The following is a 15,265-nucleotide window of genomic DNA, read 5'->3' on the forward strand; positions in this document are numbered from 1 at the left end:
CTCAGTGGGAACAGGCAGAGCCCAGGTTTAAACTCAAGTCTGAGTCCAGCTGATAATTTAAGTATCTTAGCGTATCATCCTCATGGGGTAGGTACCTTGATGGTGCCCATTCTACAGAAGGGGATGTTGAGGCCAGAGTGTGACAGGATTTTCTTTTGTAAAATTTTAAAATTATTTTTGATGGTATTACTGATGTCTCCCAATTTTCCCAGCTTTCCCTCCTTCCTCCCAGCTCCTGCCCCCCCAGGCCTTCCCCACAGTATTATCTGTGTCCATACCTTATGCAAATATGTATATAAGTTCTTTGGTTAATCTCTTCCCATCTCCCTCCACCCTTTCCATCTGAGATCTGTCAGTCTGTCCCATGCATACATGTCTCTGGACCTGTTTTGTTGGTCAGTTTATTATGTTCATTAGTTCCACCTATAAGTGAGATTATTTCACTCAGCGTAATGTTCTCCAGGTCCATCCATGCTGTGGGAAAGGGTAAGAAATCCTTTTTTACAGCTGTGTAGTATTCCACAGTATAAATGTCCCACAGCTTTTTGATCCACTCATCTGCTGATGGGCACTTGGGCTGTTTCCAGATCTTAGCTATTGTAAATTGCACTGCTATGAACATAGGGCTGCCTATATTCTTTCTGATTGGTGTTTCAGGGTTTTTAGGATATGTTCCCAGAAGTGGCATCGCTGGGTCAAACGGCAGTTAAATATGAAAGGTTCAGAATTCAGCATTTATCATTAAATTCTTTGGAAATCATGCTAATTTATTATGTAAATGGTGACTTTTTTGAACTGACAATTTGATCACTATAACCACTTATTTTATCCATGTCTCTCTTCTAAAATAAATGGCCTTCAAAATATACAAGTTACCTGTTACAGTTATATAATGGTCATTTAACCATGATTTTGGATCAATTATAAACCCAAAATTTAGATAATGACCAATCTAATTTATCTTGTATTTCCTATATAATAGTCTTTAAAAATCTCAAGTAGTTATTTTTTCAAAACAGATTTATGCTTATGCATCTTATTTATATTGTTTCATGGTAAAGTTGGTTTCTAAATGTGTATCTCATCAATAAGTATTTGTATAAATTATTCTTACAAAAAGGAAAACTTCTGAAAAGTATATTTCAATACCCCATTTGTCAAGTAATATGTTAGATTTTGACAGATAGCAGAAAGTTTATTTTGGGAAGTAAGAGAAAAGAAAGAATAGAATTTGGAGTCAGGAAAGCCAGGTGTTTAATGCTAAGTTGTTTGTTTTTTTACTTACTAGTAACCTTAGGAATAGTATTTATAGTTTTGAGACTTAATTTCCTCATTTGTTAATTGAGGAAATAATATACATTTTATAGGATTATGGGTGAGATTAAGGGAGCCAATATAAGTAAAATCTGTCATAATACCCAAAGCATATTGTAAATCTACGTTATAATAGCAATTTTATTGCTAATATTTTGGAGGGATAGCCAGCTACTCAACCAGTACTGTGCATTTATTTATTTTTATTTAATATTTAAAACATACAAAATAATACTCTTTCTCTGTAACTTTGGAAAGGCCAAAATATATTAACAACTAAATAAAAAATCTGTAATTGGTAACGCCACCCCCCCCAAAATCATGCTTAATAATTTGGTGCGTGTATTTCCAATCATTTAAAAAATATGTACATGTTCATGTGTAGATACTGATATGTAAAAAAATACACAGAAAATCAAAGACAATTTTGTGTAGTATATACTTTTTTATTAATATGTCATGAATATTTTTCAATATAATAGAATGTTTTTCATGATATGTATATTCATGGATACCAAGAATTCCATTATATGCTCAAAGGGACAGCAGGGTGGGTGGGTGCGGAGAGATTAACCTAAGAGTTTATATGCATATGTGCATAACCCATGGTCACAGAGAGTAGTGTGGTGGAGGCCTGGGGGGAGGGGTGCAGGGGGGAGGGGATCAATGGGGTGGGGGAATGGGACATTTGTAATACTTTCAACAATAAAGATAAATTTTAAAAAAAAAGAATTCCATTATATGGATGCACTTTATTCTACTTGGGGAATTTTGTTTCAGTTTTTCACTAGTATAAGTGACAGAATTGATTGAGATTTCTTGTCATGTGTGTCTCTATGTATATCTCTGATATTCGCCTAGGAAAATATATAGATGTAAATTTTTGTGGCTGAAAAGAATGAATACTTTTAAGGTTTTAAAATGTTTTCATGTAATCTTTCAAATTGAAGGATAAGTGCATAGAGAAATGCACAAATCATAAGAAGTTGATGGATTTTTAAAAGTTAGCATAGCCGTGGTACTAGCATCAGGATCAAGAATGAGAACATTAGCACCCTAGCAGCTTTGCGCAGTGCTTAGATCATTGGCCCCAGGGACTGAAAGGTCCCCGGCTCGACTCTGGCCAAGGGCTCTTACCTTGGCTGGGGGCTCGAACCCCCACCCGGTAGAGTTGCATGTGGGAAGCAGCCAGTCGATGTGTCTCTCTCACATCGATGTTTCTTTCTCTCTCCCTCTCTCTCCCTCTCTCTCTTGCCCTTTCTCTCTCTTCCTCCCCTCCACTCTCTCTGAAAAGCAATGGAAAAAATACCTCGAGTGAGGATTTAAAAAAAAAAGAATTAGAACATTAGCCCAGGAGCCTCTCTCATGCTCCTTCACAGTGGTTAACCCCTTCCCAGCTATTGCCCTTGTCCAAGGATAAGCACTCTTCTCACCTTTAACATCTATATTGATTTTTACCTGCCACTGAAATTAATATAAGTGGAATCATAGAGCATATGCCCTTGTTTTTTTAATTTTTTTAAAATATGTCTTTATTGATTTCAGAGAGAGGAAGGGAGAGGGAGAGAGAGAAACATCAATGATGAGAGTCATTGGTCGGCTGCCTCCCACACGCCCCCTGCTGGGGATCGAGCCCGCAACCCGGGCATGCGCCCTGACCGGGAATCGAACCTCGATCTCCTGGATCCTAAGTCAATGCTCAACCACTGAGCCACGCCCGGCTGGGCTATGCCCTTATGTTTGATTTCTCCTATTGAACATTATTTTTATGAGATTTTTCTATGATAGTGCATGTCTCATAATCCTGTTTCTTTCTTCTCTTTACGCTATTCCACTGTGTGGATTTGCCACAGTTTATCCATCCTCCTGTCGGTAGACATTTGGGTTGTGTCTAGTATGAGGCTGTTCTGAATAATGCTGTTATGCTGTACATGTCCTTTAGTTCATATATGTACACATATCTTTAGAATATACTTGGAAGTAGAATGGCTGGTTTAGATGATATGCGGATATTTATTTGGCTTTGCAAATAACACTAATTTTCCAACGTGGCTGTACCAATTCACTCTCGCCAGTGCTGCATAAAAGTTTCACTTGATCCATGTCCTCATCAAGAGGATATATTTCCAATCTTGTTCCTTTTAACCACTCTGATGGATGTGAACTGGTATCTCATTGAGTTTTAATGTGTAATCCTCTAATGATTAGAGCCATTTTATATCTACTTATGTGAAGTCCTTGGGCAAGTCTTTTGCCCATTTAAAAATAATTAGCTGTCTTTTTGCCATAAAAGTCAGAGTTCTTTGAATACAAGTCCTTTATAAGATATATGCATTCGAAGCATCTTTTTCCAATCTGGGCTTAGCTTTTTCTCATGATGACTGAAGTTCATTTTATCAACTTTTTCCTTGATGGTTAGTGCATTTATGTCTTATTTAAGAAATAATCACTGTCCCTGAAATTATCAAGATATTTTCTTGTGGAAACTTTATTGTTTTGCCTTTTACATGGCAGTACAGCAATCTGCAATTGATTTCTTTGTGCAGTGTAGAGTTAGAGTCAATATTCTTATTTTATATTTTTTTAGTTGTGGTACACATAAACAATGGAATATTACTCAACCATAGAAAGCATGAAATCTTGCCCTGGCTGGTGTGGTTCAGTTGGTTGGAGCGTCATCCCGTACATCAAAAGGTGGCGGGTTCAGTTCTTGCTCAGCGCACTTGCCCAAGTTTTGGGTTCAGTCCCTGGTCTCAGGGTGTGTAGGAGGCAACCAGTTGATGTTTCTCTCTCATGTCAGCGTTTTCTTTCTTTCCGTCTCTCTTTCCCCCCCTCCCTTCCTCGCTCTAATATAAAAAAAAAAAAATGAAATCTTGCCATTTCTGACAACGTGGACTTAGAGGGTATGATGCTAAGTGAAATAAATCAGTCAGAAAAAGACAAATACCATATGATTTCACTTATATGCGGAATCTAAAGAACAAAATAAATGAACAAACAAAATAGAGACAGACTCAGATACAAAGAACAGACTGATGGTTGCCAGAGGGGAAGGGGTTTGGGGGACTGGGTGAAAAAGATGAAGGGATTGAGAAATACAGATTGGCAGTTACAAAATAGTCATGGGATGTAAAGTACAGCATAGAAATATAGTCGATAATATGGTAAGAACTACATATGGGGCCAGGTAGTACTGGAAATATCGGGGGAAACACTTTGTAAAGTACATGATTGTCTAACCCCTAAGTTGTACACCTGAAACTAATACAAAATAATATTGAGTGTAAACTATAATTGAAAAATAAAGTTTTTAAATTTATTTTTTCATATGAATAGCCAATTAACCTGGAACCATTTATTGAAATCACCCACTCTTAACTAAAATGGCACCATTGTCATAAATTAAGTAAATGTTATAGTCTGTTTGTTCTCAGAGCAAATACCACGCAGAATTAATTATAATAAATATTGATATCTGGTTGTAAGCATTCTTTTTTTCAAGGTTAAAGACACTAATTATACAAATACTTTTTTTAATTTTTCATTTATAGCTTACATTCAATATTATTCTGTGTTAGTTTTAGATGTACGGCAAAGTGGTTAGAAAATCATGTACTTGACGGAGTGGTGGCCCCACTCTTCAATTACCTGCCTGGCCCTGCATGTACTTATCCCAATATTATTGAGTCGATTCCCTATGCTCTTAAACCTTGTTATTGCTCAAGACTGCCTTGGATATTCTTGGCCCTTTGGATTTCTATATAGATCTTAGGGCTGTCGTATGAATTTTTACTAAAAACTAGCTGTTGCAATTTTTATTGTGATTCCATTGAACTTACAAATTACTTGAAGAGAACTGCTATCTTTACAATATTGGACCTTCCAATGTGTTCCTTCCCTTGGATCCTTCCAATAGAGGAACAAGGTATATTCCTTTATTTGTTTAGTTGTTGCTTAATCTCTCAGTAATGTTTCTAGTTTTTCAGGTAGAAGTCTTGCTTTTTGTTTTGATTTATCAAAATGCTACCTACAAATGTAAGAATTTATGTTCCAACAAATACCATAAGAACTTTGACAAATACCTTTTACAAAAGTCATTATAATAGGCAAATGATGGTATATCGTTGCTGTTTAAATTTGCATTTTGTTGGTTACGTAGTGATTGGACTTTTCTCTTGTTTATCAGCTGTTTGTGTTTTATGTCAAATTCCTGTTTATATTCTTTATTTAGTTTTACAGAAGATCCTCCATCTCTCTTCATTTATTTATTTAGTTAGTTTAAATCTTTATTGATTTCGGAGAGAGGAAGAGAGAGGGAGAGAGAGAGATGGAAACATCAATGATGAGAGAGTCATTGATCGGCTGCCTCCTGCACGCCCCTGACTGGGCATGGAGCCCACAACCCGGGCCTGTGCCCTGACCGGGAATCGAACCCCGATCACCTGGATCCTAGGTCGACGCTCAACCGCTGAGCCAGGCTGGCCAGGCTGGCCAGGCTCTTCATTTATTTTTATATGTAACAGTGTTACCCTTTAATAGATGCTGTAAATATTCCCAGTTGTCATTTGCTTTTAATTCTGTTAATTGGCCTTCATTTCTAAGTGAACAAAACAAATATATTTAATAGTTTATTTACATTTCTTTCTGCTTCTGCCAGTATTTTATTCTAGTTCTGTTATTATTAACTTTTTTTAATACTCACCAGGGGATGTTTTTATTGATTTTTGGAGAGAGAGAGGGAGGGAGGGACATCAACATAAGAGAGAAACATTAATCGGTTGCCTCCCATATGTGCCCCGACTGGGGATAGAACCTCAACCTGGGTATGTGCCTTGACCACGAATCAAACCCGCACCCTTTTGGTGTATGGGAAGACACTCCAACCAGCTGAGCCATCCAGCCAGGGCTGCTATTACTAATTTTTAATACTTATCACTGCAATTTCTCTAGAGTATCTTTGTTGTAAGACATTAAGTCAATATTTAATATCTGTTTATTTCTAAAACACCTCTGTTTATCTTAATGTTAAAACTTCTACACATTTAGAAATTAAAATTCAGAAATTGAAAAGAAATGAAGCTAATCTTGTGTGAAATTAGGTCAAGATTCAGTTAGATACTAAATTCTCACATAAGGGAACTGAATGTTTTTAATTGTTTTCTTTCCCCATAGGGAATATGTTTTATGAAGAGCATGGTTTTATAATACTTAAAAAGATTATTGGGGAAAAATAATATATTTTACTAGTTAAGTGTTTTACGTTTGCATTTTGATAAGAATATAAAGTAGTAAATATAATAGTAATTATTTTAAAACATGTACAATCAGACATAAAACTTAATCTTAGTCTAAATAGTAAATTATTCACATCTGCAATTTTTTTTTTTTTTTTATGAAGTACATAGGAGAAGCCATCAATTCCTGAATACTGTTTTGAAGGGGGAACACAAAATTTATGTTAGATGATCTCAAATTCCATCCTACCATTAACTAAGTGATGTTGTCATAGAAAAATAAGAGGATTTTTGACTGATGACTTTAGATATGTTATATCCTATTAATGATGATTTGTTATTGAAATATATAAAGTATAATTTCTCACCACTATTTTTTGGTATGAAGAAAAGCTAGTAGTTTTCTTTTCCAAATTAACTTATGTCTTTGCAGAAGAAATCTATTTATATATTTGAAAAATACAGTGAAATATCTCCCACCCCATCCACCATCTGTCCTACCCTCACCAAACAATGATTTTAGTTTCAGAAATATATCTCCAAGATAAATTCCTAGAGCCCTGGCTGGTGTGGCTCAGTTGGTTGGGCATCGCCCCATGCACCTAAAGGTTGATGGTTCGATTCCCAGTCAGGGCACATGCCCCAGTTTCGGGCTTGATCCCAGTAGGGAACGTGCAGAGGGAGCCAATTGATGTTTCGCTCTCACATCGATGTTTCCCTCTCTGTCTCCCCCTCCATTCCTCCTCTTCTCTCAAAGTCACCAAAAGAAATTATTTTTGAAGTTAAATTCCTAGAAGTAAAAGTAGTGGTTCAAAGGTTTATATGCATTTAATAGATACCGCCAAATTGTCTTCCACAAAGGGTACCCCAATACATACATCCCAATGGCCATCGATATTTCGTGCAACCTTGACAGCATTGTGTGTATTTACGCTTAGATTTTTGTCAGTGCAATGAAATTTTGAGACCTCTCATTATGACCAAGGTTTAGCTTCTTTTTGTATGTTTAAAATCCATTTGTGCTCTATTTTTGTCAACTGTCCTTAACTTCTGTCCACTTTTCTTTTGGGTTGTTGGCCTTTTCCTTGTTAATTGACAGAAACTCTCTTCTGTGTTAGGAAAATTGGTCCCTTATCTGAGAAGTGAGTCACAAATATTATTTTTTTTGCAATTTGTCCTTTGTCCTTTGACTTTGCTTTTAGTTTTTTTGCCATCAGAAGTCTCTCTTGTTTATATTGTCCAATTTAATAATATCTTTGTCCGTTAATTAAAGCTGCTTAACATGAGGTTAAAATTACATTTTTATGTTGTTGACTACTCTGGCCATGTATTGCTTCTTACCTTAAAAAAAGAAATTAATTCTCAGTTTGGAAAATGTTTGCCTTTCATTCAACAGCTATTTATTGAAAGTCTATCATGTGTAGAAACCCAGTTCATCCAGAAATCAAAGCTCAGCGAGGAAAGTCAATGTTAATAACAAATTAAACAGTGTAAGGTAAATTCCATGGTGGGGGGAAGCATAGGGTCTGAGGATATACCTAAGAGGTGTCATAACTAAGCTGAAAGCTATGCCCCACCACCTCATTATAAGCTGCCAGTTAATTATTCCAGATATTAGCCAAATCTCACCAACTGCGCTGTTTTCTGCCAGGAATTGTTCTGTCTCTATAACCAGGAAGAAATGGGTTGGGGTGAGGAGGATTTGACCAACAGCTTTAGTTAAAAGTTATACACATTCCCATGCTTATATATGAAGCCTAAACAAAACACGAACTGTTTTGCGATCAGGTATAAATGAGCTCAGTTCTATTGTAGGGATTTTAGAATACGACGGCTATTATTTCCAGTAGCTTCAGAATCTAGAGGCTCTTAGATGCTTCAAGTTAAAGCTGTAAAATGTTTTCTATATGTACTTGCGAGTAGGCAGTGATCCAATAAAAAGAAACCGGTTACCCTCTGATAAATGCTGAAAAAGCTAAACCAAGGGCATTATTAGATTATAGATTATATACATGGAGTTACATTTGTGATATTAATACACAACACACCATTATGTGTAACAAATGGGGTTCAGTGAAGAAGGCACCCCTTTAATTTTATCGGAGTTGGGTTTTCGTTTGTGGGGATGTGTTTTCAATTTCCAAGAAAAGGCTTACTGTCTTCCAAGCATAGCATTTTTGTAAAGGCTATTACTCCATGATTTGTAATGCATAAATTAAATCCTAGCATGCAGGATATGTAAATAATCAGTATCATGCTGTTAAAATACCAAATACAGAAAAGTTGTATAACATTTTATAACGTAACTTTTGAAAATTTTTTTTCCTTTTTTATTTATCACGAGAATCTCTTCCTTTCGTTTCCTTGCAGGTTTCTAGAGATCTACCTACAAAACAAGGAGAAATTGAGGCTCACATAAAAGATCTTGGAAAGTTCGAAGAGCAATTAAATCATCTGCTGCTGTGGCTGTCTCCTATTAGGAATCAGTTGGAAATTTATAATCAACCAAATCAAACAGGGCCATTTGACATTAAGGTAGGGACTTGTTGCTTTAAATCTTGTTTTCCAGAAGAATGGCAATAACAGTGAACTAAGTCTCTCATTCGTTATCATCAGCATCACTGACGTTATAATGTTGCTTATTATTTGACTCGCATTTTCTGTTTGTTTACAGCATTTACTAGCAATAATGTGTTCATTAAACTCATATCACCAGAATGCCTGCATATGTGCTACTACAGTCCTTTTTTTTTTTTTCTTTTTCTGTTTTTAACTCTTTGTTATTGGTTTCAGAGAGAGAGAAAGGAGGAGAGGGAGAGACAAAATCAATGTGAGAGACCAGCATTGATCGGCTGCCTCCCGAGTCGCCCGGCCCGGGAACTGAACCGGTGACTCCGTGGTGCGCGGGATGCCGCTCAGCCAGCGGAGCCGCACCGGGCAGGGCACCATCCGTTTTCCACCCCACATTTTAGGTGCACTTCATCTGCTCTTGTAGACTCCTTATCTCAAAACTGAAGTCACTTAGGAGATTAGGTGCCTACAAAAATAAAGTCTAGGCTCTTTAGTAGACTTTACAAAACCGTCTGGGAATGACTCCAGTTTAACCTGCCTCCCCTTCTGCTGCCAGCAGCCTCTCGTCCTCTAGCCTCGGCAGGTTAGAGGGTCTCTTTATACGCCCGTGGCTTGATACCGTGGCCTCGATCTTGATCTTGAAATGACTTCTTTCTCCGTGTTTTTCTCATGGTGAATATCTTCCATCCTTCAAGGCTGAGGTCAGTGCCATTGCTTCTTCCAAGCTTTCTTCTAGACTCCCAAGCAGATGGAAAAAGCCGCCTAGGGTTTCTTCTGAACCTCTGTATGCATCCCCAGTAGCCTTCGTATGTGGATTTACACTTAAATTTCACAGGCCTGACTAGGCCCCCACGCTGTCCTCTGAATGCAGAGGGCACCCTGTCCCCCCGTTTCTGCCTGCCCGCAGCCCGGGCTCGGCGGGCGGTGGGTAGTGTTCAATGGGCGAGTGCAGGCGGTTAGCCAGCATGGCAGCGAGCTGCCGCAGGAAGCCTGTGGCGCAGGCACGCGTGCCCTCTGGGCGCCACCACCTCCTCTCAGCGTCCCTGCCCCCAGCGACGTTTCTGCCGTCCCTCCCTTCCCGGGATCATATTCTAGGGCCTTGTCCCAACATGATGCCACGTCTGGCATCTCCTGCGGGCCAGTGACATTAGGTAGACAATCAAATAAACCAATCGGATTGAAAGTACAACCTATTAATTAATGTAATGGGTAATTTCAGACTAAATATGTTAAGTAACGTGTTTAAGTAAATTTGCCTTTTAACTTATTGATCCGCATTCTTCCATTTTATTTTCTTTGTAAGATGATAACAATCTAAAATGTGTGTCTCCGTGGAGTTGCTGTTCCGCTGGGAGATAAGGCAAGGATAAAAGGAAGTGTGACAGTTAGCCAGAGAAGAAAAGTAAGGATAGGGTAAGGTGGGAGAGCGAGCTTTGATATAACTACAATGAGTTATATTTGCAAAGTGCAATCCCCTACTTTTACCCCGCCTCTTCCTGATGTTTATATCTACCATTCTGAAAGCTAGAGCAGGTGACACTGTGTGAGCCGCAGGTAGACATACATCACGTCATCAGTGCAAAACCCAGGCTGCTCGACCAGTTGGGTGGTACTGGGTTCAGGCTGACGATTAAACTCAAGTCACAGTCGGCTTTGCCCAGAACAAATTCAATTAATTTTAAGAAAGTGCACAGGACAGTTAACACTGCCTGCAGAGTGACGGAGGCCTTGACACCAAGGTGTGCCTTCTGATGCACCAGTCACCATGCATTTGGGACGTGTGTGGTCAAAAGAACAAGACCAGATGAGAGCAAAACCACATCATCATTAAGGGAAGACATCAGTTCTGGGATTTCTTAGTTTTTCCACCCAGCTAGTACATAGTGTCCTCAGAGGTATTTGAAAAGCACCCCTTCTCCGGGGCAACTGCGTGTCATCAATACTGACTTTTCATGACTCAATAAGTGAGCTCAACAAAGAAGTACAGTTACTTGGTCCAGTAAACAATGACCTCAGCCACATTCTCAATTATTTTGGATCTAGTTTACTCTTAAATGTTTCTTGGTTTAATATTGCAAAGAGGAAAGGCCATAAACTCTTTGTTCCCAGTCAGAAATAGCTTTTTTGTAACTCACAGATAAAAGCGCACTTCTTTACTTTCTAACATAATCATCATTTAAAATGTGCTTCTTCGTTAAACGATGAAAAATATATTCAATGTTAGCTATGGCTGTACGTGGAATGTATTTAAAAGTTGACAAAGCCCTATGATACAAATGGATGTTGTTGATTCAACCAAAGTGACTTTGGTCCCAGTCTGTGCCCCCAGAATGGCTCTCAAATTTGAAAAGTTGCACTGGGCATTTGTTTGTCCATGGTCCATAGGTTCCTGCCAAATAGGTTCCTGCAGTTTGGAATGAAAGCTGCTCTCAACCCTGTTAATCACTTCCCTTTATCAAAGCTACAAGTCACCACTCTCGATGCTATGTGTAGTTTCAGAAAATCTCCTGCAGCTTGGTCTAACTCACTAAGGGGAGAGGCAGCTTCTATTTTCCTGACAGTAAAACTCCTTGGCTTCAGTCCTCAGGGTATATTCTGAGTTTTTCTCCTCTGGAGTGCGGATTTCAAAAATATTTCTTTAGCCTTTTTCTTCTGCTTGTGGCTGTATCTCTCCCCCCCAAAAAAAGATCAAAATATCTTAAAAAGCCAGGCTGGTATTACTCAGTGGTTGAGCGGCAACCCGTGAACCAAAAGGTCCCCAGTTCTATTCCTGGTCAGGACACATGCCCAGGTTTGGGGCTCGATCCCCAGTAGGGGGCGTGCAGGAGGCAGCTGATTGATGTTTCTCTCTCATTGATGTTTCTATCTCTATATCTCTTTCCCTTCCTCTCTCTCTAAAAATCAATAAAAATGTTTTTAAAAAATCATATGTAGAATGATTTGAGATCCCCCCATAATTCTGAGCTTATAATCAGAAGGTAGTGACCTGTGTGAATAATTAACTTACCTAGTTCTTTATTTCTCTTTGTCTTGTTTCTATCTACAGTCACTGTCTAAATAATGAGTTGTTGATATTCACAGAGTTCTTCTGCTACAAGATATATGATTTTAGTCTGTACAGCCAGCTCTAGCCCTCTGCTTAAAGAGATTAAACTATTTTTTTTCAATTAAAGAAAGATGGGAAAGTGGGCTTTGCTTAACTTTAAACTATTGGAAACCAAAAATAAACTTTTTAAACAGTTTTGAGGACATGCCCATTTTTTAACACAGAGAAAGAAATGCCTTTTAAAAATCTGAGAAAAGAGTTAATGCAAAGAAAGTCAATGTACAAGCTGCCATTTCCTAAATTCAAATAATTCTTTTTTGTCTAGACATGGTGGCAATGGCTACCTCTGAAACAAAGGGCCTAAGGTCTTGTCATCCAGGTCATTTGTTTTCTCTGGTCAAACTCTGAACACCTGTTAGAAAAATACGTAATACCCTCTGTGAGCCTCAGTTTGGCCTGCTCGGCACTTCGTGCTTATTGATGAAATGCAGCTAGCTGTGTAATGAAACCCAAATAAAAAAAAAAAAGCCTTAAGGGCTCTGTTCTAATACATTGTTTATGCTGGAGTGAAAATTGACTGCACATCGCTTAGTTTGTGCAATTTACTCCCGAAATATTCCTATTCAGGAAATCCTGCAAATAGCAATATTCATTTTGAAAATCACCTCACAAAACCCTTAGCAAGCTGAGAAACATAATCAATGAGATCGTGTTGTAGAGGGTGAAAATTAGGCATAATCACAACCCTTTCCCATCAGTCAGCCCACTAGAAGGCATGCCTGTGAATTTTGATTTTCAAATGTACTCTCAATTTAGACATAAAATATGTTGATTTCAGATTTTAGAAATGATAATTAAATGCTAAGAACCAGGGACCAGTTAAAGTTTCTATAAAAGGTCTTATGTTTTTCATCTTTAATGAATGTTTTCAGTAATGAGCTGCAGGTATACTATTTATCTGACATAGAACTGCCTAACTACTGCTTTTCAAACTTTTTATTAAAATATGAGGTAGGGGGAAACACATAATTTTATATTAAGTTTTACTGACTGAAAAGCTTTCATATTGACGACAGGGAGTGTTTTTTTCCTCTCCTCAAAAGTGACTTTCCTTCTGTGGTCTATGAATAAACACGACATACTACTCTGCTGGTTCTTCCTTACCATGTAAGAAACTTAATTCCCCATGTCAAATCCACACTGAAAACTACCAAAGGACACAATTGTGTAGTGACTGAATGGTAAAGTATCTGAACACCAAAACCCTTCTCTGCATGTGTTCACATTGCTGTGAGGAGTGTCAAAGAAAAATTGCACTGGACAACTTAATAGGCAAGGAAGACTTTTACTCAGGACTATTGCAATAGGGGAGAAAGATTGAACTCAATTCCATTGAAACAAAAGACAGGAAGGATTTTTAGCATTGGAATGAGCTAGTGGAAAAGTACTGGAGAACATTAGAGGGGAGGTTGGTTAATGTGATTAAGCCATCTGTGTCTGCTAATTGTCCCTTATTGAAGGTAGGCTACTATCCTCCCACAGAGACAGGGAGACAGGGTGCTATCCTTCCTAATATTTACATTTCAAAGGGATGACTCCCAAGTCCTTGAGAATGAAATTTCTGGGTTGTAGATTAACCTCTCAAAGAGGCAGAGAAGGAATTTATAATTGAAAGTTTTCTAAAGTAAATGTGCTAAGAAAAGAGAGTCCAGGGCCATAATCAGGAAGAAACCTGTCTAAAGTTTAGTCAAGCGAAGGAGAATGTTAAAACCATCTTTGTCATTCCTTTCTTTTGTTCAAGGGAAACCAGGACAGTTGAACAACTTAGGAAAGCTCGTGCTTGTAGTTCATTACAGAAGTTTTCTGTTCTTGAAGGAGTCATTGAACTGACTTTGAGACTTGGTAGCAGAGGATATTCGCTGGATAGTTTGAGCAGTCAGGTATTTAATGAAGAAGATTTTCTGTGGAAGTAAGAAGAAAATAAAAAACTAATGTTTGGCCCAGCCAGTGTGGTTCAGTGGTTGAGCATCGACCTAGGATCTAGGAGATCTCCAGTTCGATTCCCGGTCAGGGCACATGGCCGGGTTGCCGGCTCGATCCCCAGCAGGGGGCGTGCGGGAGGCAGCCGGTCAATGACTGTCTCATCATTGATGTGTGTCCCCCCCTTCTCTCTCTCAAATTAATAAAATATACATTTTTTAAAAAACAAGCAAAAAAAACCCCTAATGGTTGGCAGACTATAAACTCAGTGTTTGAGTCCAGAGGCAGCCAATTAAGAAGATTCCTAGAGCTTGGGTTGGGAACATCTTTTGATGGTGGGCTGAGGATGGCAGTAGTCATTTGATGACAGTTTGAATGTTTTCGTCATGGCAGACATCAGAGAGGTTTGGGGAAGATTGTCCACAGTCATGGTTATTTCCTGGAGCAGAACATGAAAGATAGGAGAGTTCCAGTGAACTTGCCGAGTGGCCCACGCAGCAGCAGCTCCAGGCGTGAAGGTTGTCCAGACATAGCCCACTGCGCTGATGAGTCCTTTGATGTATATATCAAGTTGTCCGGCTTAGCTCTCAGGGCTTCTTTAGATGCTGGGGAGCAAGTTCAACTGCAAGACAACCTAGAATCTGAATAAAGATCTGCGCAGTCGCTTTTAGCTCTCAGTAATGTCAAGTCAGGAGAATAGAAGAAAAATGGGAAACATTAGTGTGGGAGAGTTGTAGCCAGATACTAAAGGAAACTAGAAGAATTGAAAATTTGGTAAGAACTGACAAAATGTGTAAAAAGGCAGGATCCAGTCCAATTGACAGGTGGGTAACAAAATCATGCCGTTTACAGGGAAATTCAGAAGAGACAGTGAAACATCGAATCTTTTGTCTATAGTCACCTCTCATTTGATCGGATACTCCAAGTAAGATTATTCTTGTTTACAAAATAAGGCTGGGCTCTTGACTTACACAGGTACAGCAAGGATAGCAGTTGACCATGCAGGCCTTTTAAGGTTTGTTTATGCTGAAAGTTTTTCATAAAGAATCTCAGCTCTGACTTTTTAAAGCCTCACAGGGTTAGAAAGCCAAGCCAAGATCTTGCCATTAATGTTACCTGC

The 15,265-nt window shown here is 38.5% G+C and overlaps 1 protein-coding gene across 5 annotated transcripts in view; it reads left to right on the top strand.

Annotated features, from left to right (window-relative positions):
- Window positions 1-15,265, top strand: part of DMD (dystrophin) — a gene marked incomplete at its 3' end in the record, with an annotated part of 1,946,774 nt that overhangs the window by 1,293,498 nt on the left and 638,011 nt on the right. For all 5 annotated transcript variants that reach the window (XM_081125527.1, XM_081125528.1, XM_081125524.1 and 2 more), the window contains one exon: window positions 8,919-9,083. In XM_081125527.1, the coding sequence (XP_080981653.1) occupies window positions 8,919-9,083 (165 nt within the window). The remainder of the gene's footprint in view (window positions 1-8,918; window positions 9,084-15,265) is intronic.

This window comes from Miniopterus schreibersii (genome assembly GCF_964146895.1).
Source record: "Miniopterus schreibersii genome assembly, chromosome: X".
Lineage (NCBI taxonomy): Eukaryota > Metazoa > Chordata > Mammalia > Chiroptera > Miniopteridae > Miniopterus > Miniopterus schreibersii.